This window comes from Choristoneura fumiferana, chromosome 5, assembly GCF_025370935.1.
Source record: "Choristoneura fumiferana chromosome 5, NRCan_CFum_1, whole genome shotgun sequence".
Lineage (NCBI taxonomy): Eukaryota > Metazoa > Arthropoda > Insecta > Lepidoptera > Tortricidae > Choristoneura > Choristoneura fumiferana.
Window position 1 is genome coordinate 13,207,767 of NC_133476.1, and position 22,731 is coordinate 13,230,497.

The 22,731-nt window shown below is 36.3% G+C and overlaps 1 protein-coding gene across 1 annotated transcript in view; it reads right to left on the reverse strand.

Annotated features, from left to right (window-relative positions):
* LOC141428212 (guanylate cyclase 32E) overlaps nt 1-20,307 on the reverse strand; it is a 62,263-nt gene extending 41,956 nt beyond the window's left edge. Inside the window, exons 1-3 of the mRNA XM_074088050.1 lie at nt 20,087-20,307; nt 5,254-5,386; nt 3,379-3,494 (exon numbers count right to left, since the gene is read on the reverse strand). Of these exons, the coding sequence (XP_073944151.1) occupies nt 3,379-3,494; nt 5,254-5,386; nt 20,087-20,110 (273 nt within the window). The 5' untranslated portion in view covers nt 20,111-20,307. The remainder of the gene's footprint in view (nt 1-3,378; nt 3,495-5,253; nt 5,387-20,086) is intronic.
* Between the last annotated feature and the right edge of the window lie 2,424 nt (nt 20,308-22,731).

Genomic DNA, 22,731 nt, shown 5'->3' on the forward strand with positions numbered 1-22,731 from the left:
CATAGTAGTTCTGAATCAGTCGGGTCAACATAGTTCTTAGCTTCGCTTGTCATACGTAACTGATCCAGCTATCTTTAAGATATATAAACCTTTAATAGTGCGCAAGTAAAGCGGAAAAGAAAATGAAAGTTTTTAATTTATGCTAAAACGTAGGTAACCTATGTATATACCTATACTGCTTAACTAATTGCAATTCCCAACTGTTAACCGCTAGGTAGTACTGGGTACCTATTGCCGGTGTTTGAAATCAATTCACTCGAAAATACCATTCGAAGGCAGTGAAAAATTACACTATTGAAATACTATAGAGAAAAAATACAGTTCTAATTCATCTTGTCAACTAGACGAATGTTTATATTTTGAGCTGTAGTTTTGTAGCAATGCACGGATATTTATTTATTGAATGAATTTTCTACTAATATGATTTTAAAATTGGTCTCCTATTATTATTACAAATTTTCCTTCGCAATTTTTGACATCTAGAGATCAACGTACCCACTTAACGCGGTCTCGAAATTTTGCAAGACCATTTCGGACAAAATCGATACAGACCATTTACTTTCTTCGAGACATCATGAGAAATGGTACTGCCACTTTTTATGCACAGCTATTTATTTTATGTTTTCTGAAACAAATTTCAAAACGCCCTGTGCCGTTATGTATGTACGAGTACGACGCCATTTTATAGAGAAAAGGGCTTAGTCCCTCCCATAATCTATGATTACAATCAGAGTTATGTGAAAGACGAGCTAGTATCGTAGTTTTTTACTATTTATCCTTTAGGTTCGACTTATTTGTATGGGTACATTGAAGTACCTACTGCTGTTCTATGTAGTAATAATATTATTTAGAGTGTTCTGTGACATAATGCAGGATGGAGGCCTGTACAACTACAAATTAAGTAATGTAAGTATTAGTCATATCAATGAGTTTTATAGGCTTAAAAACAATTGCTCAGCTGGGACATACCGCGACCTCCACTTTATGGATTACTCATCCGCTACCTACCTACATCAAGCTTTGCCGGTCGGAGGTTCTGTCAATGGCAGTTTGAAGCTCCGTTAGAATACTTAATCATGTATCAATGTTTTTAAAGATTAAAACATTTCAATTTCAAATATAAACATGGAATAGATAAAATCAATAAATCATTACGTATACGAGTATGACTAAGTATTTTCCTCAAACAGTCATTTTTTTATACATTGTATTTACATATAAAAGAAGATTATTACTTCTAAAATCCTTGTAATCTTGCAGAAGTATAGCCATTGTTTCTTAATTTAAAAGATAAGTATACATTTGGCGTAAAGGCATCAAACTAGTAAAGTATCTGTTAGTTGAACGAAAACATTGAACGCTCTGCGTCGAATCAGATACTAACTCTATTTTCTTTTGATAGCTTTGCTAAGTGGAACTGCTTCAGGGGAAACCATTACGATGTAAACTACACTTCCTTCTCTTTGTTTAAAGCATTTTTAACAGTTTCTAATGAGCGCAAGGAAAAATCGCAAAATTTCTATGTAATGTAGCATAGAGCAGACTCTTGAGGAAAGTGCTGCGAAGGTTTAATTAAAATTGTTCTCATAGTTTTGAAGATTGGTACGCAGTCGTAGGTATACTCTACAGGGGTCGCGATGAAACATAAAGTTTATTATGGAATTTCGTTCAATTTGCCTAAATGAGTTTTGAAAAATACAATTATTAATTTAATTGATAATAGAATTTCGGATTTATAAAGGTTTCTGATGAAAATAATGTTGCATTAAAATCTCTAAGTTCTGCGGAGTCGCATTAAGAATTTAATTGCAAATGTAATCCCTGACATACTCTGCTTAATGTTGATTGTTTAATGTTACCAGTAACAGATCGCAGCTACGCAAAGTGAATTAGACTAACGAGTAAAGAGACTAGAACGAGCGCGTGCCGCCCTCCGATAGCGCTATTACTGGGTCATTGCGATTCTTGGATATAAACGCATCGAAGAATTATTTCTGGAGTGCAAGAGCGGCGCACATCTGATATAATAAAATTAGTGCCCAATTAAACTATATCGTACGTAAACATGTTAATATCGTGCAAAAGGACGTAATAATTATTTCAATTATGCCGACGCCCAACTACGTATTTAAATATCTGTGGCTATCCTTGTCATGCTTGATTTGAACATTTAAACTTGCATTAATATGATAAACAAAATATACCTACTGTTATAAAACTCTACAATCCACATCTTTACTTCAGTTTGTAAAGTCCCTGACATAAATTGAAGTAATTTTACAAATGAAAATTCTGTTGGTAGCTATTAAGCACCCACGTCAACCGGAGGGGCGGTCGCGAAAAAGTTTCGGATGTTTATTCGTGTTTGAAAATCGGAACTTTTCCGAATATAATTCGGTCGACTACGGAGCGAGGAAGCTGTCGAGTTGAATAGAATGATGCTTTTAATTTAAGCGGAAATCGGTTAGGTTCCTAGTTATACCTACTCATAAGATACTGATATAAATAGGTTTACATCTTGATTTGAAAGTGGTGAGCAGGTAGTTACTATCTGCGAGCTTAACATTACGAAATTTAATTGGCAAAATCAAGATCGCACCCATCGAATTGCAACAAGCATAGTTGTATGGACCGGTCGATGGCCCATAAAGTAGCGCCAACTATGCCGGCGAAAATATCTTATCTGAAGTGTATAAACAATAAATCGTTTATCTAGGGTTTGTTTATTTGATTTCGAAGCATTGGTAAGTTTCCTATTCTGTCCTATTTCCCATACATTAATACATATTTTCAATATTTCGTAGGTATATGTACAAAGTCGGCTCTTTCAACACTAACTACTATTATTTAGGTCGATGGATAAGTACTTGGTTACACGATAAAACGAGCAGTACATTAAAGAACTGTGTAAGAGAATTGCTCAACTTTTAATTAATATTTCATTTACTAGCTTTTGCTCGCGATTCTCTCTGCGATAACTTTCTTTACTCGTATCGCTATACCACGGGAAATACGAAGTTTTCCGGGTTAAAAGCTGTCCTATGTAATTTCAATGGTCTCAAACTATCTTCATACCAAATGTCATTTCATCGGTTCAGCGATTAAGTGTGAAGAGTTAACAGAAAGACATACTTACGCATTGTAAGGATTTAGCATCACATGCTCTTATAATAAAAAAAATTGTTTTAATCCCTAGAGAATACAAAGGAGCTTTAGTCCCGATATGCAGAGACCAAAGTAACATTTTAAGAGCATGAGAAGTGAAAATATATTTGTCGTAATGAAATACAACTGTGGAGCTTACGGTGCCAAGTTTTACTTGATTTTATCGAAAGCAGACCTACGAGAAAACTCTTGTTTGTTTTGTTCAATGCTTACTTGTAGAATTGATTCTTCTTCTTTGCCGTAGGTTTCCGCTACGATGAAGTGTAACGAATGATTCATGGGACCCAGCAGTTGCTCGTTCACTTCAGCCACAGCCATCGAAATCGCACCTGTTACGAAAAATATATCGGTGAGCTTAATTTGAAAGTGGAAACAAATTAGATGCGTATCTCATCTGCCAACCCGTAATAAATAATCGCGACGGCTCATATCGATTTGGCTGTGAAACAATCAGCTGCAAGTTGAATTGTGCAACATTGATAATTACAAAGGAGGTTACAATACAACACAGTACAATATAATGACTCTTTATTGTACACCAGAAATAGTAAGCAATACAGAAAACAGGTACACAGAGAGAAAATTACAAGGCAATAGGCGGCCTTATCGCTTAAGAGCGATCTCTTCCAGGCTAGTTTCTAGGTTAGTTTGGTTTCAGGGTAGTTTGGTTTGGTAAGGTTTTTTGTTTGGCAGGTTAGTTTGTTGTTAAGAACAATTTTGCTGTAATCCTCGCAAAGGAACTTTTAAAGCGGAGCGAAGTGTTACCTCAACTCAACACCTACAAGCAACATTCGTCATTGCGGCTGTGTCTTGACGTTAATGGAAAATATATCGACGTGACTAAACTTCGAGAGCAACTTCATATGATCATGAAGATAGACACGTCAAATGAATTGGAAGAATGAAATTAATTATTATTATTAAAATTTAGGAGTCTCAAAATTCTATTTAAAAAAAATTCAACAAAAAAGTCTAACCCCCTTATTCATAAACGACAATCAAACCTATTTTAGGTAATATGCCGCTAAAATTCGTTTGTCCTTATCTGTCACTTCGACATTTGTATTTGTTAGAAAGAGACAAAGCATTTGTTAGTTAACATAGGCTTGTTAAGTTTTATGAATAAGGGGGTAAATCTCTGGACATAATAGCAGCAACAGGTGATTGTTGTAGAAGTTTTTACTTAGGGCACAACATTATCGTGTGGCTGAGTATACCTATCTGATCTAGTGTCAATATCTATAGCTGAGCAAACAAAAAATGTTACATAGTTAAAGAAAATACTACTTAGGTACATTCTGCAGTAGTCATAATCAATATCAGTAATGACGTTAAAACTACAAGGTACTAATAGTGCTAATATTTGTGACTTCAACTGTACATAAGGAGAAACATTATGATAATCCATAAGTAGATACCCATTTATAACGCCTATTAAATTCTAACACCTCCTTATTGGAAATAATAAAACTAATAATAGCTTGACATTGAAACGTATACACACAATTTAATTTTATATACCTACCTAACGCACTAAGTATATGTTGTAAATAAGGAAAAGAGCCAACGTTTAGGGCCCGCGGCTATAATCATGTAATATTTTCATTTAATTAAGTGGCTTATCTAAACTAAGTAATACTGCTACGTGTAAAAGCCGAGGTGGCCTAGTGGCTTGACCCGTGGCCTCACAAGCGGACTTTCGTGGACTTAAACTCGGGCTCGCACCTCTGAGCTTTTCGAAATTCATGTGCGTAAAACATTTTAAATTTACCACGAGCTTTACGGTGAAGGAAAACATCGTGAGGAAACCAGCACAACCAACCTGCGAAGTAATTCAATGGTTCGTGTGAAGTTCCCAATCGGCACTGGGCCCGCGTGGGAACTACGGCCCAAGCCCTCTCTTACTAAGAGGAGGCCTGTGGCCAGTAGTGGGACGTATATAGACTTGGATGATGACGATGATGAAGTAATACTGCGCTTTTAAGTACTCGTTTACCATCAAATTGTTTTGAAAATTGAACGATGGATTTTTGTTCACCATTTAGTGCTTAGGAGTCAACTTGTAAGACTAAACGTATGTTTACTTGCCTGATATAACTAGTCCAGGCATTGAATACTTCATGTCGTCTCCTCGCCGCTTCGACCCTGTGATGTAGCCAAGCGTGAACTGTTCTCCCGAAGAAACTGGTAGACCGACGAGCAAACACCACCACCAGCTCCACTACGAATAGAAATACCTTAGCTTAGCTTGTACATTGTTTAAATATGTATACTGACGAGAAAAATAACGGGTCTCTTTTATACAATTGTGTATATAAAGTGATCCGTTTTATTTGCTCGTAAGTGTATTAGATTAGATTTAAGGTTCCGATCGTTTTGTAGATAGTCATTAAGTACAAGCTTTTTATAGAGCTAGTAATGTTTGTGTTCTGAAATTTGAAAATCCCGGCGTCTTAAATTCCTTACCTCTATTGGTCTTACAAAAAAAAAACTTGAACAAAACTTGTCTAAGTTATTCCTAAAATAGAGTTTTATATGATTTGACACGTATTAAACGCATGATCAACGGGTGATTAAATATGTATACAACAGGAACATTTGTCTACCTTGCGAATTTCTTCAAAAGTATTTTTTGTAATTTCAACTCCTAAATACCTATTTAGGTACTATAGACCACTATTGGCTATTGAGTAGTAGGAAGTACTTATAATAAAATGTAGTCATCCATAATAACAATGTTATATTATAAGGTCAGTTAGGTAGATTTGAGTCATGTGTTAGAAAACCACAGAATACCCGGTCATTAAATCGATTGTTGTGGGCATTACTGTAGTGTTTTCTAGCGAACGCTCAGGTACGTCAACATTTATTGGGTTAAACGTTTTATCAAACCGCAATCAGAATAGGAAGGAGCTCAAACGTCACATTTAGTATACCTAGTGCCATTCACGAAGACGCGTGATTTTGACATTGTAATAACACACCACGGCACGCGTCATCGTGTATGACTCTACCTATACATAAGCGTATGAAATGACAATTGTCAACGGTGGCTGGGGTGCGCAGACAAACAACAGTGGCAAAAATCGCAGGAAACAGTTAGTTATCAATAAATAAAGAATTAGTTTACCCAAAGAACACTACAACGTAACGTAAGGATTTATGGTACGAGATAGGGATGATTATGATAATAGGTAAGTAGGTACTTTCAACTTTGTCCAACTTGATCTTCGTTAATTTTGGGCCTGTAAATCAGGTTTACCAACGAATCGTGGCTGGGGTGCGCAGACAAACAACAGTGGCAAAAGTCGCAAGAAACAGTTAGTTATCAATAAATAAAGAATTAGTTTACCCCAAGAACACTACAACGTAACGTAAGGATTTATGGTAAGAGATAGGGATGATTATGATAATAGGTAAGTAGGTACTTTCAACTTTGTCCAACTTGATCTTCGTTAATTTTGGGCCTGTAAATCAGGTTTACCAACGAATCTGTAGGAAATATGATAAGCTTCAACATTGTCACGCAATGTGGCCAATAACATGTATGTGGTTTAACAGAGATATTAAATCGAAAAACAAAAAAAAAATAAGTTGAGGTTTTAGTCCTCCTTTTTTGTTTTTTGAAGTCGGTTAAAAGTAGGGACTTGATTGTTAAATATACTTTATTAGTTACTAGCTTTTGCCTGCGGCTTCGCCCGCGTGGAATTCGGTTGTCAGGCGCTGTTCCTTCAGGAACTGTGCATTTATCCGGGATAAAAAGTAACGTAGTCACTCTTTGGCCCATAAACTATCTCTATGCCAAAAATCACGTCGATCCGACAGACAAACATATAAACACACACACTTTCGCATTATAATATTAGTATGGATTACTTGCTCACCCTTGATCTTACGATAGCTACGTCTATGCAACCAATGTATGCTCATGCAGCTCCTCCGCCTCCACAATGTAAGAACACACACAAATCACACAAACCTACCTATCACCACCACCACACTACGCGTAAGTATTATACATGGGCGTGTTGGTTGCATATTTAGACAGCTATAAGCTCGCGGGTGAAGAAAGAATTTAATTGTTTATAGTTCATTAACATTTCAATTAAAATTAAGTAAGTATAAAGTATCTTAAGAAAAATTTGTTTCTTTAATTACAGTCAAATAAGTCTTGCAAAATGTTTCCCTTTTCGGATTAAGTAAAACATTTTCATTTCAATATGTCCACTTTACTCAACGACACTTTGATTGTGATAATGATAATGTTAATTTCATACTTAATTTTTAAGGTTCTTTAAGCTGATTAACAGAACCCTTTTACTTAAGATTTTGTTTAAAACATGGCTCTGCCAACACCTAACACTACATTTTTATCGATTAATAGTTTACTAGAGTTTACCCGCGGCTAATTAAAATTCCCTGATTTTACAAAATTCCCCTGGGAATTCCCAAAGTTTAAATCGTGTTCTTACTGCCTAACGAACCACAACCACCGTTTTAACTTGTCACTGTAATTTTATGGTTGTGGTTCGTTAGTCTAACAACTGGTAGCATGGTGTACGGTTGTGTCACTCTGAAGATGAGCTCTGGTTGAGTTCGAAACGCGTCAGTGTAGTGTGGTGGTGGTGATAGATGAGTTTGTGTGATTTGTGTGTGTTCTTACAGTGTGGAGGTGGAGGAACTGCATGAACACGCATATTTTGCATAAGCTTAGCTATCGTAAGGTCGCGGGTGAGCAAGGAAATTCTTTTAGTTCATTGTAAATGAATATGTATAATTTAAACTATATGTATAAAATAAATGAAATCATCGTTAAGAATTACTGTTCTGATGGTACTTTTAGCTATAAACATGGTACCGTTGCCATAAAAGTGCTGAGAATGTAGGTATAGGTTAAGCCTTAACCGCAACCGTTAAGGGAACATAGGAAATTGATTCGCTTTCAAACGTATAAGCTTCAGAATCCCCTAAAAAGAAGGGTTAGTATGATCTACTATTGAAAAAATACATACTCCAGCGAACAGTTTGTTCAGTCCACACGTGCGACCAACATTTTTCCGATATTGCCTGCTCATAAAGTGCCGTGAAGTGTGGATATATAGGCCTTTTAAGTAGCAGCTTCGGTACAAGTCTGTGACATACAGCCTTCTGCTATTAACGCTTATAGCCGTTTTATGGACAGGAATGTGCTGGCATTGTTTGCGAGATTTATTCGTTATCGAGGTTTGGCTAAAGTAGCTGAGTTAAGTGCTAGCCTGGTAACAGGTTTGAATGGAGAAGTATTTATCGTTATTATAGATCATTGTAATGATTTTAAATTAATTACTAGCTGTTGCCGGCGACGTTTTCTGCGAAGATTTCGTTTATCGCGCCCGCAGAACTATACTATATTCTGGAATAAAAAATATCTTATGTCCTTCTTAGGCCGCTTGTAGACGCCCGTTGTTTTCTCCGGACAACGGACCGTTTTTTACGGTGTTGTATTGGCTTCGTCGCCGGACAAGTGTCCGGTGTATGTACACACATTCATTGTAAGCCATACAACACCGCAAGTCCGGCAAAAAATGGACCGTTTTCCGGTGAAAACAACGGACGTCTACAAGCGGTCTAAAGACCTCTTATTTACTATCTCCATACATACCACATTTCATCACCATCGGTTGAGTATAATTAAGCGTCAAAGCGTAGCAAACAAATTATGAAACAAAAATAAATACCTACGTATTGTTATGTAGCTTAAGCCCCTTATTCACCACTCTTAAGGTAAATAAGCATTCCATTTCATTTGACCTTTGTGCTTAGCACTTTTTGTAACATTTTTGTATTTTCTTTTTGTACAATAAATAGTATAAACAAACATTAAAGCCATAGGTACAACATAAGTTAGTTATTTCATATTTTTTTATTAAAGATATCCAATTTTATTCTAGTTAAAATTTTATTATAAGCTGGTGAATATAAAATTATGACCATGAGGCCGCCTTAAGGCCGCCTTTACATCTGTGAGTTTTACTTACGTAAGTCAGTTCCGTAAGCGAGTTTGTAATTGATTTAATGTAAATTGGAAAATTACTAGTCTAAACGTGTTCGAGTTTGCTTATGGAAGCGTCTCAAAGCTTATCGAACGAAATTGATAAGTTAAGAAGTTACGGATTAGCAGAGCCCGGAATTTTCGCAGCATTTTTGGTCTGTAACAGTGACTTCTAACTTATCGACTCTACCAATGACCATTTATTAGCACTTTGAATATTAAATTGATTTCTTAAATTAGAAGATTGTTTACATTCATTGTTTTCATTGCATAATGCATTTATGTCTATTTCACATTTTCAATTACTTAAAAGTTAATAAAAGGGAATGCAATGTTCTATCGTCAGAATGCAGCACTAGTACAATGAATGTCTTTAATGTCCGTAGGGTGCCATAATATCATATTATTTCATTTTTTTTTAAATCGGAGCTCTATCGTTACTATCAATGTAAATAATATCATTTTATTTTGTTACTTATAAATATATCATGATCTGTCATGGTGACAAACTTTAAAGAAAACGTTTTCGTGGCGGTTTGTGCTAGCCGCTTAAACTTGGCGCCGATGGAAAGGCATTTTAGTTACAGGTTACTGTGGTTACTGGTGTAAATGGGCATGTAATAAGTTATGCAAGATAAAAATCACAAAATTTACGTAAGCATTATTTACTGTAAGTTTATTTTCAGTGTAAATACAACCTTAAGTAACTTACATAAATATTTCGAAAGTAACTCACAGGTGTAAAGGCGGCCTTAGCCATACTTAAAATCCTCAAATTGAATGCATTAAGATGCAATGTTACAGAACTGATATCTACCTATAGGCAGAAACCGAACGGAAAATCTTCGATAAGATCGATTACTATAAAGTAACAAAAGCAAAAATAATCGTTTCCTCGTTACAATATCGTGGTAGAGTTACATAGCCTCAAATAACATCACGAACCAAACTACTAGGCCGTTGTCGGTAATAACTCTCGCCCTTTATTTGCCATCCAAGTATCTGCGCTTCAGATTCGCAATTTGGTTTTTACGTCGGTCCCATATGACCGGTGTTCGTGAGGACTTTTACGCAACGATAGGTGGGGAGGTCGGTTAGTGTGATTTTGAGCACCGAAAGTTGTCAGTGACTGGTTCACGGTACACGAACTACACATGTAGTCGTGTACATACAATTTGCCTCATTTTATGTGAAAGTTTGCATCTACGTACATATGACGTAGCTTAAGAATACAGATTACCAAAAGTGGAACTCCGATGCCTTGGTACCAAGATACAAGCGCACACTCGTTAACTGTTTTAGTATAGTAACATTAATATTACAATCAGGCTGTTCAATCTTCAAGTAGATTAAGAAACAAAAAAAGGAGAAGACTTAAGCAGTGGTTACAGGTCTAAGAAGGAAAGGATGCCCATGCCCACCCCAGTATGGTCTAGTGCCCACCCCAAGATGTTGGACTACCGATTCAAAATTCTATAATACTGATATCTTCACACAAAAATACAGGCCAGGATCCCCCTGAAAAATAACACTAGATACGCCAATAGAGCTTCGCTAAGGGTTCATCATGCCATTGATAGGGCACTATCAACGTGAACAGGCAGGCGTTACTCAATGTATATTTATACCTAGGTACCAACATACATATCAGGTGTCCTTGTATGTGTTGCAGTATGTCGTTGTTTAACTAACAACTAATTTGCCTCAATTAACGACACTGAAAAATGAATTCGGTGCTCTAAAAACAGGTGTTCAAATATAATGATGGGCCGTGGAGCGAGAGAGTGACATCTTGTTTGACGACACGCACGGCCCACATAGTCGTGAGGGCGCATTTTGTACAATGTCGTTATAAATAGCTTTAGTGGGAGATATTTATGAAACTATGACCGGGTTAAAAGTGTTAAAACTGCGAGTAACACAAATAGGGTTCTGTTTATGTATCTGATTGCAATGGATGAATTCGGAGCGTAAAAACGTGTGTTGTCATGCGAGTTTATTTAGGTAGCTTTATAAGTATTCGAATTATTTTCAGTTGGACAAGGCCAAGCTACCTCGTGTCACTCGATACCTAAATATGTTGTATTTGGTAATGCGGTCGGTTTCCTGACAAGTTTTGATAATTTAAACTAGCCGAGCGTATTAAATGCTTCATTTTGTTAGTTTTTATTTATTTTAACTTGCAACGATCGTATGTATGTAGGTAAAGTTGAGGAAACTGAATTACGTACCAAGGTGGCACCTTTGTGCTACTAATATCATGTTGACATCCCATACATTTGCCATATAAATTATAGCGAAATTGATTATGAAAAGGTTCCACCCTGGTACGTGACTCAATTTCCTCGAATAGGTATGTTTGTGTGTACGTAAATTGTGGTTTCAAAATTTGCAAACGATTATTGAACCACTTCCTGGTATCTCATTGAGTTGAACTTTGACATACTTATGTAAGTCAGTCCTGTTACTATGCAAAATTCTGGTGCTGTGACCAGAATCGTCTCCGCAGGACGGAACTCCTGAACGGTTAACAGTATTGATTTGAAACTTGGTAGATACGGATTATAGGTACAGTAAAAAAAAGTGGAGTCAGCAAAAAAAGCTTTGTATTCAAAATTAAAATTTTAAGAATACCTTATTTCAGAGTAGGGAGTGGGGTAAGTATTGAGATTCGTTGATATCTCAACCAATGTCCTAAAGTCAAATCCGATTGAAACGTCGGTCCTGTAATATAGGTAAGCGAATTTGTCACTGTTAAGCCCTGAAACTCACAGTAATTACAATTATACCGAATATTAGTGGTTAACCGCTGTTTACTTGCTACACAGAAGCTATCCGAAACGAGAGCCATTGTTTTTGTGCCTACGTACCTACATCGAGTAAGACTTAACCGCAACAGCTTTGCCTTGACGTACTGGGTGTGAAATATAGGGTTACATTTACAAACATACTGCAGCTTTAGGTAAATACGTTGGTTGAATTATAAAAAACTAGCTAAGTGTGTACCAGGGCACGTGTAATATAGGATTCCATATTAAGACATGCGGCAAATATTTAATATTAAATTTTGATCGAATTGAACAAAAATTACCTCTTTAAAGCTTAACATCTTGCATAAAGATCTCTAAATCAAAAAAATCAGCACCACTTTGCATCTACGAATATACCGACAAACTAAAAAAAAAAAAACTTCATTTTATTTTACCACTCGGGATAATTGCCATATTATATCCAAGCAAAATAACGCTTTCTAGCATTAACAGTCTCTAAGTTAAGCTGCAGATGGACGGACGGACGGCCAGACATGGCAAAGCTGTAAATCTTCCGTTTTTGCCATTTTGGCAACGGAACCCTAAAAAGATCCTTGTCGTGATATGATAGCCAAATTAGACCCTTTTATTAAATCCATACTGTCTATCTACGAGTATAACTGGGTTGCATCTTTTGAATTGTTTAATAAAAATACCTGAAATTTTGACAGTGCAGGTATAGGTATTTATCATGGCTATCTACTGCAACAACAATTAATAAAGATAAAAAAACATGTATTTTCGATTTAGGGGTGAGGAAACTTACGCGTGTGACTTCGAATCGAACTTGGCAAGTTTTACCCATAAGGTAGCTATACCAACCTATACACATAAATGTGTAAAGCAATTCGTCACTATAGTTTCCCTGTTACCGACGTAATATTAAAACCCGTCATCCCAGGCTAATAAACAAGTATAGGGAACAGTGGTGTAGCTATCGTATGGCCAGGTGGAGCAGTGCACCAGGGCCCCGGAGCTCAGCCCCGGAGCCCTCTAACCCAAGCTTTAAAAAAAGAAGCATAAAAGAAAAAAACATCTTTTGAGCAGGCTTGAGCCATTTTTTAAAATGTTTTGGAAAGCCAATATAAGTTCAAGCTACGTGGAAAGAAGGGATGAGGGCTCGATTCTTTCTCTATGCACCGGGGCCCTTGTCCACCTAGCTACGACACTGATAGGAAAGCGTGCTCGATGAAGCCCTGAGCTTTGAACACTTTGAACGGGGATTATGACAGCCTCATGGGTGCTCGCTCAGTGCCCTACACATGGGGCAGATCGAAGAAGTGGTAAACGCAAATGAGTCAAATGACTTTGTCAGATGGCAGCTCTGAGAGTCAACAATTTTGACCTTGTGCTGTGCATGGAGCCCAAACCCCCAAGAACTCTTTTTCTCAAGTCTGAGCTCCGAACATATTCCAACAATAATAAATGAGACAAGTCTACTAAGATAATCTGCGTGCATAATTTGTTACTGATTATTTATTGATGATAGAAACTTAGAAGCCCACTAGCATTTGATATCAAATCTAGATCTAAAAGTCGACGTACCGTCATCGAAAGAATATTATATATTTATCCAAAAAGATATGATAATGTAAAAATAATAGTGTCATAAATTACATATTAAAAAGAGGTTTCGTTTTCTTTATCTCACGAGTATTTATGGTTATTAAACGCGTTGATGTCTTGTAAACTGCAATTGGGCAGTCAGTTGGAGGTCGTTGAATAATCTTGACATATTTAAAAATCGTTTCTCTGAAATCAAACATCTGATAATGGTTTCAACTGGGTTTACTAACCACTAATTAATTAATTAGGTAAGTAAAATTATTTTTGATTAAAAATGAAATGACTGGATCAATTTATTTTAATGGAATATGTATTATAATCCTTCACTCGCGTCAGACAGACAGAGCGTCCAACCATCATTTCTCGGCAGATATTACACTAAGTTGAAATATCTCTTCAATATCATATTCATGATTACTGTAAAAAGTTATCGCTGAAGTCAAAAAATATACTAAGTAAGATCTTAATGACCTTCCTATTTGAAATTCGGTTAAGACCAAATGTACCTATCTGAAGATAACGTGACACTGTTTATTGCTCGTTCAATAGTATAGGATAAGCAGTAGTTGATGTAATTTTCCAATAATGGAACTCGATAAGAGTATTCGCGATAGTGCGCCGCGCTGGCATTGACATACTTGCCGTGTCACAGCGTCAATGGCCTGCTCACACGCGCTTGCGCACCCTAACTTATGAACATGTACATGATGATTATTTCTTACGTTAAACCGATAAATCATAAATGCTTAATAAGTCCTTCATTATCGCTTAAATATCCGATCATTGTGTAATTAATTATCCCACTAATTCCCACTATTCCCACTAATATCCCACTAATATAATAAATGCGAAAGTTTGTAAGTCTGTTTGTTTGTTACTTCATCATGTCTAAACCGCTGAACCGATTTAGATGAAATTCGGTATACAGATAGTTTGAGTCCCGGGGAAGGACATAGAATAGTTTTTATCCCGGAAAATGGCATAGTTCCCGCGGGATAGTGAAAACCGAAACTTACGCGGACGGAGTCGCGGGTAACGGCTAGTTATAGATATATGCGAAAGTTTGTAAGTCTGTTTGTTCGTTAGTTTGTTACTTCATCACGTCTAAACCGCAGAACCGATTTATTTGAAATTCGGTATACAGATAGTTGGAGTCCCGTGGAAGGACATAGGATAAGGTTTATCCTAGAAAATTGCATAGTTCCCGCGGGATAGCGATTACCGAATTCTACGCGGACGGAGTCGCGGGTAACGGCTAGTTATAAAAATATCTCTAAGTTATGTTGCAGTACCTACCCTACTATAGGGTTTCGTGTTAGAGAAATATTTTAGTACTATACATAGTTTAAGATGTACCTACTCAGGAAAGCAGTGATCTGCCAATAAAACGTACTATAGTCCAAAACCATTTATCACGAAACATAATTATTAGTATTACTTATCTATAGGTACGACTACATACGAGCTGAAAAAGATTCACATTGCTGTAAACAACAACCATTCTTTAGAATAAGATGGTGTGTTTATAAATGGAGAGTGATGTTACAGCGATCGTAGAGCTGCTAACAATTCGTCGATCACTCCTCAAAAGGCAATAGAACTTCTGGCACTATTTCAAAACGCTTAGTGGACTAACATAAGCGATTTTACTATATTTATCATATTCTATACGTTGTTTTCTAGGGTTTCTAACTTAAACTGAGCTTTGTCGAGGACTTCAAAAACCTTTTTTTCTCAAATTTAAATGGGACCAAGCGGGGTATACCCTCAGAATTTTCTAATCGGTTCGTGTATAATGTAGTCTCTTACGAAAATAAATAAAAAATAAATGAATCAAGACCCTTCTCCTTCTTTGAATTTAGTTAAAACGTGAGAAGTTTCTTTGGTTGCTCGATAATATTTTTTCCGAAATGCTGGTAGCATAAATGCATAGGTATTTAGATTTAAAGTAGCTACCGTTGCAACCAATCTTCAGAGTTTTGAAGTTTTAATCATGTTCTTCGTAAATAAAATTATCCGCAATAAAAAGACTACAAACACAACCACAATATCATAGTAAATAACAAAGAGGAATATCGTCATTTGTATTCTAGCCGAGTGGACCCGTACTGTTCAAATGTATGGAGCGATCGTACCCGCATCATCGAACAATGCCGTCGCCCGCGCAGCCTACCCGACGTGCTAGATACATGCTAATGTATGTCAGATGAGCGCCAAGTGCGGGACCTAGGTTAGGTATACCCATTTAATGCCCAAAGTTTGAAACCATGCTTTTATTAAGGCAAATATTTTTTCACCTCAGCAGCTCAAACAAGCAGGTTTTGCTGTGAAAAATCAGTGAGCAAAATCGCATTTTGCTCACTCCGTGAGACAAAGTAGCTTTTTAATTATTTTTTTTAAATGCTGAGGACAGTGCTGGGTCCACTCACTGCCAAATATTTGAACTAACGACGAGCATAAACAAAACGAGCATAAATGAACGAATATCCAGCTCAATTTTACTTTTTTCTTAGTTTTTTTTTTACTTTTTAATTAAGCAAGAAGCATTTTACCAACCTAATAAAAAATACTGTAAAAATATGTCAATAATGAATTAATTATAATAAGGACAAATTATAGAACAAAAACACGAGGTGAAATTAAATAAAAACATAGTGAATTATATGACAGCGAAATATTTCCGAAATGTTACAATTTTCCCACTCTTTTAATAAAGTATGCAACCTCGTTGTACGAAAGCCACTGCTCTTGTTTTTTTTTTTTGATAAATTCGTTCCGTATACTGCCTATCTCTTAAAGTTGGATCAAATATTTGTCAAATTGAATTAATTTGAAAGTAATCTATTTATATTCATGTTTCAAACAATAGAAATCCAATAAAATCATATTTAAAGGTTTATTTTATACTGGATACTTTTTCGTTCCATATTCAAAACCTGTCTACTTACCGGAGACTTCTGATCGTTGTCTGGCATTCTTAAGTGACTTTTTAACTGTATGAATAATTTTCGAGAAAAAGTTTTAAATATGATGAAGTAAGTAAGTACTATATTTGTTTCTTAACAATCGAATTTTATTTTAATGTTTTGATATTTTTTGTCTTATAAATATATGTGGTTTTGTTTAACCTTTAATTTAAATGTTCTCGCTGCTCAGGTGAAAAGTTGTATGTGTCACACGAGACCAAAGATTTTTTTGCATCTCGTCTGTTTGAAATCCCTCGCTGATCTCATGATTCTAACCTAGAATCACTCGCTATCGCTCGTGATTCAATTGTGTGAGAATCCTTCGCTTACTCGGGATTCAAAATCAACACTCGCACCAAAAAACGACTTTGCTCTCTTGTTGCACAAATAACTATTTTTACAACTGTTATTAAAAAAACAGTGCCTTTTATTAATACTAACTACAACTACAACCATCGGAGTAGACGAATAGAAAACGAATTAAAGAGGAACTAAATATTTCCGCACGATTTTTTTGTCGTATTTACGTAAGTACATATTTTATGTCAAAAATGTGCCTATTAAATACGCAGAAAGATAGTGCCCTGATTTTTAATTTCTTCTTTTTTTTATAACCCCTGATACAAAATGCCCTCTTTTTTAGTTATTATAAGTTTGTGCAGTGTATCTGTTCGTGGCAGTAGGTTCAGTTCTTAAACGGAAGAACCGATTTGGACGAATGGTGGTTGAGTGGGCATTTTGATTCATATATACAAACACATACCTACACAAAATCTATACCTCCATTCTAAACATATATAAACAAATAATCTCATAAGTTCGTTTAATATAGACAATGTACCTAGTCTGACAGAAGCTCTAACACATCTGCAATAGAACTAAGCGTGTTCAGACATTTTCGAGCATCATATAGCTGGCAGCTTAGATGCCTAGGTCCATCAGATGTTGACTGCACAGCTCACAGAAGTTGATGATTTTATCTTGTTACTAGCTGTTGCCCGCGACTCCGTTCGCGTAAAATTATGAAAAATAGTTTACGTCCTATTCTTAGACCTACCGAATAGATATACGAGTATGTACATACACAAAAGAACATAAAAATCGCTCAAGACGTTTCGGAGGAGTTTGGACGAGAATTTTATATATAAGATAATGCGAACACTTTTCTATGTTATCCAAGATTTAACGAACTAGAACTCAGCAGTGAAATGCCACCCCTATCCTATCCTATTTTTTGAACAAACACTAGGACTGTTTGTTAAAAAAATATTATAGGTTTCGTTTCGTTACAGATTGAGCCGAGAAAATCATAAAAGTCAAAGAAAGTGAATTGCGTACATCAGTTAAGCCTTTGTGCTATTGATGTCACACCGAAAGAAATCATAGTGAAATTGATTAGGAAAAGGTTCCACCCCGGAACAGGATACAGTTTTCTCGACTGTACACGCGCATAGTGCTTTCAGCGCACGTGTCTTATCTATTTTTCTTATAACTCTGCAACCGCCGGCAACGCACCTGTGATACCCCTCGTGTTGACGGGTGTCCATGGGCGGCGGTGATTGCTTCCCATCAGGTGACCCGCATGCTTATTTTCCTCCTCTTATATGAAAAAACTGTGGCACAGCTGCACTATGATTCAATAATAAATCATTAACTTCTGAGAAATAGGATTCCATACAAATGCCTTAGTCAAAAATTTCCTTAATACCCACTAGAAAAAGCCGTGGTAGCGTACTGGTTTGACCTATGCCTGTCAAGCAGAGGATCGTGGGTTCAAACCCGGGTTTGCACCTCTGAGTTTTTCGAAATTACATTTTTAGATATACCACAAGCTTTACGGTGAAGGAAAACATCGTAAGGAAACCAGTACAAACCTGCGAAGCAATTTAATTGTTTGTGTAAAGTTCCCAATAAGCAGTGGGCCTGCGTGGGAACTACGGCCCAAGCCCTCTTATTCTGAAAGGAGGCCTGTGCCCGGCAATGGGACGTATATAGACTGGGATGATGAGATACGTATATCCGGTAAAGCCTTGTAAAAATAAGAAATATTAAATATGTATTATATTAAATTTGCGAAAGGCAAGAGGGATAACCGAGGTAAGCTCCAATCCAAACCTAATGGAAAGAACGTTTCGGCAAAAGGATAGTAGTTTAGGCCGAGATTTCCAATGCCACTAAAATAAATGTTTCATGAAATACAATACGATTCACTTCCTCGTGCAGAGCGGCGTATCCAACAGAGCTGTACGATATATCTTTTTTTTTTGGTATCGCTACGCTGATTCGCATAGCTTTGGTGGCTGTGCAGCTTTAATGAGCATGAATTCAGAAGACTGTTTAGTCTATAATATTAAGCCAGATGCAATTCTATGATATTTTTCTATGTGTGGTTTAACTTTAAAACGTTGTCAGGCCCAAACATGTTTATGGGCGTTTTTAAAGCAATTAAATATTTCGGTTTCGAGTGGGATTTTATTGGGTCCGATGGGTCCGATGAAAAGTTCAGTTTTATTGACAGCATCAAATTTAGTAAAGTATACCTTTAGTAAATCTAACTGTGTATGAAAATTCACTTTTTGTACCATCAGCCAAATATGTGGTCTACCACCCTAAAGTTGATAATTAACAATAGACGTACCTATCTGTCAACTTGAAAGTTCGACTTTAGCGACATATTAATTTCATAGGAACTTGTTTTAAACTTGATAGACCACTTATTTGGCTGATGGTACCTATAATAAAGTTCCCAAAAAAACTGTAACGGAAGTAATTATTTGTCGAATCAAAAGTTATTAAATTAGTATTTTATCCTTAAGTAATAGATGACCATTAACACTGCATTTGTGTTCTAATTAAAAATATTGGTAGTTAATAGTCTTCAAGCGAGCCTTTAGATTTATCCTGGCTATAGTTGTCTAACAATAGGTCTACAAAACTAGTCAATTGCGATCTACCCGGAAGTGCTACGAGTAGGAGCGCTACGTGTCGTAGCGCTGGGTCACAGGATGTATTGTCACTGTCATCATAGGCATTGAGGAAACTATGATCATTATATGTCTTACGTTTTTATACTTACTTAAGATTATACACTTTTGCCTGTGTATTTAAGTGTTTAATCTTAGCTCTTTTTTATTTTATTTTTATTTGACTGGATGGCAAACGAGCAAGTGGATCTCCTGATGGTAAGAGATTACCACCACCCATAAACATCTGCAACACCAGGGGTATTGCAGATGCGTTGCCAACCTAGAGGCCTAAGATGGGATACCTCAAGTGCCAGTAATTTCACCGGCTGTCTTACTCTCCACGCCGAAACACAACAGTGCAAGCACCGTTGCTTCACGGCAGGATTAGCGAGCAAGATGGTGGTAGCAATCCGGACGGACCTTGCACAAGGTCCTACCACCTGCCTCGTTTTTATGAATGGCAATAAAATATGTCAACCTTATTTTATAAAGGTTGTTAATTGTGTAGTAGAAGTTTATTGCGTTGCCATTTTTCTTTAAGTACAAGACAAGACAAGATTATTTTTTAAATACTTAACGTACTTTGATCCAGCCCGAAGTTTTCATGATGTCAATCAAAAACTTTCACTTCACAAACTTTTCACATACAATTCATTAACAACTAAAAACTAGATTCATTCATAACAAGTAGTACAGCTCCGTATTTGTTTTTTTAATTAGATTTTTATTTAGTCATTTCGTAAAAGTTTTCGCGCGTCGCGACGCTGAGTTTAGCGTACGTCTTCGGGCATTCGTTGGCGCGAATAGACTGGCTCTGGCTGCCTGTACTGTCATAGAGCGTGTCAACATTGCGCCGACGGTTGTTCTGAGAGCTCGTCTGACTCACTCCGCTATCACTCGCACTCTACTTGTCAACACAACACATCGCACAAGCTTTTCGTCTGTAAATTCTTGACTCTACGAACGACTAACGCATTTGCCTTTTTTGATAAGAACTACAACTGCAGATAGACAAGAAAAAATTAAGTAGGTTGTACTAGGTAGGTACACAAATGTTTCGAAAGATATTAAAAAAAATACCTTCCAGTGTATTGCGAGCGAGGTATTTAGGTTTCTGTAGCTTTCTAGCTTTATTTATTTATATTTATTTTATAGATGTTCCTTCTTGCGCTCCGACTTCTGAACGGAGTGTGCGGTGATCCGTCGTTTTAGGGTAGCGGTGAGTGAGGACGACATTCAAAAATCCCCAATTAGTTTTTTTTTGTATGTCAATTTTGTGTCTTTTATGTCTTTTGTGTATTTTTTTTGTATAATTTGAACTTTACAGCGCATTGGTGTTTTAACTGTAATGCTGTATTTTTATTGACAAATAAATAATAGAGATTTACAGAAAACCAAAGCGCCCCTATTGCAGTATAGATATCAGTTAATAAAATTGAAAATCTGTTTAAAAAATATACCTAGTTGAGTTTCTTGCCGGATTCTTCTCAACAGAGGTTTTTCCGAACCGGTGGTAGATTTTCTTTGACATTCATAAGTGCTTGTTATAGCCTAAATTGAATAAAGATATTTTGACTTTATTTATTAATTTATTTTATTTATTTATAACCATTTACATTTTAGGCTTACAGTACAACACCAAAGCGCCTAGAATGCTCTGCCTTTGACTTTGAAAATACAGGGAAAGCGGCGCCCTAGAAGGCGGAAAAAATCATGGCTGCGGAATATTAGAGAATGGGCCGGGATCAGCAGTGCTGAGGAACTGTACCCGATGGCTCAAGATAGGGAAAGATTTTCGGAGCTAACAGCGAACCTCCAGTAATGGAGTGGCACTTTCAGAAGAGGAATATTATAGGTTTTGACGACCGGATAGCCTATTATAGTGGTTGCAGAAACTCCCGTGTTCTATCCCTGTCAATCTCTGGTCTTGACAGTTATTATGTATTTGTTTTAGAGTCTGTCTATGGTCTGTGTAAGTACATAATGTTTAGCTGAGCATCTGTTTACCCGTTGCCTCATATCCACAGTATAAGCTATACTTAGTTTGGGACTAGATCATATCTTTAGTATAACCCTATTCATTATGTCATCGTAGGCAGCACAGACCTCGGGCCTAGCGGTGTACTTTGAAATGAATCCTCAACCAAAACACTATTGAGAGCAAACTCAATTCCTTTAATCTTCTGACGGACTCGTAAACTATTTGTAAACACTTGCTAAATCCGGAATATTTAGTTGAACTACTTTTACATGGGACTCTATAGGTAGTGTAGGTAGAGAACGGTACTTTTTATGCCATCAATTGGCATGAGCGCGCTGGTATGAATGAATTACATAAGCAGAGAGTGGTCAAGGTAAACTTGCTTTTGATAGATACCTACCGCATACACTGCATACATGTACGTATGTACGTAATGCGTCGTTAGGTTACACATTCGAATTATGATATAGTTAATGCGTTTAATGTTATTACATTTTTGCCCATATTTACGTAAAATATTCTTATTTCTACGTAAAACATAGTTGCATAATACGCTTTAACAATTATATTTAATTCATTTTAAAAAAAGTGTAAAATTTCAATCAATCAATATTTTGGATTCATTTCAGAGCACGATGACTAAGCCATAATACCTAGAGCTCATAAACTTATAACCGTTCTAGTTACATACGAGTATTTAATTTAAATGTTCAATAAGTTTAGTAATTTCAACTAACCTAACTTTTTTTAAAGTTTAATTTGCTAATTCTAAAATCCGTTTGTCAATCGAAATATTTTTAACCCAATTAAGACAGTTTCCCTCAAGTCCCGAATTACCTGAGGCTTTCGCTTTTGTGAATCAGGCACCTTTCTTCTGATCAAAAAGTAAGTCCACTTTGATGTTGCTAGTTATATTTCTCAACGAATCTTAAATTGTCGCAATTCAAATTTGATGTTTTTGCTACATAAACATAATGAATGATTTTCGTAACGAATTCCCCAAGGCAAACTTAGCTAACAACTCACAAAGCGGGTGGCGTAGGCTGTAGATTGAGGACCTATTTCACTACTCTCTGTTAAGTTTACGTTATTTTATGTGACATATCTGCGACACCGTCTTTGTTTATATTTTATTCGAATAAACAGAGAGGGCATCATAAATATAAAATTTCAGGAACTTGACAGAGAATGTTAAAACAGACACTGAGTCTTCTTAAATGAGGGCCAGTTTTTAAGTGGTCATCAT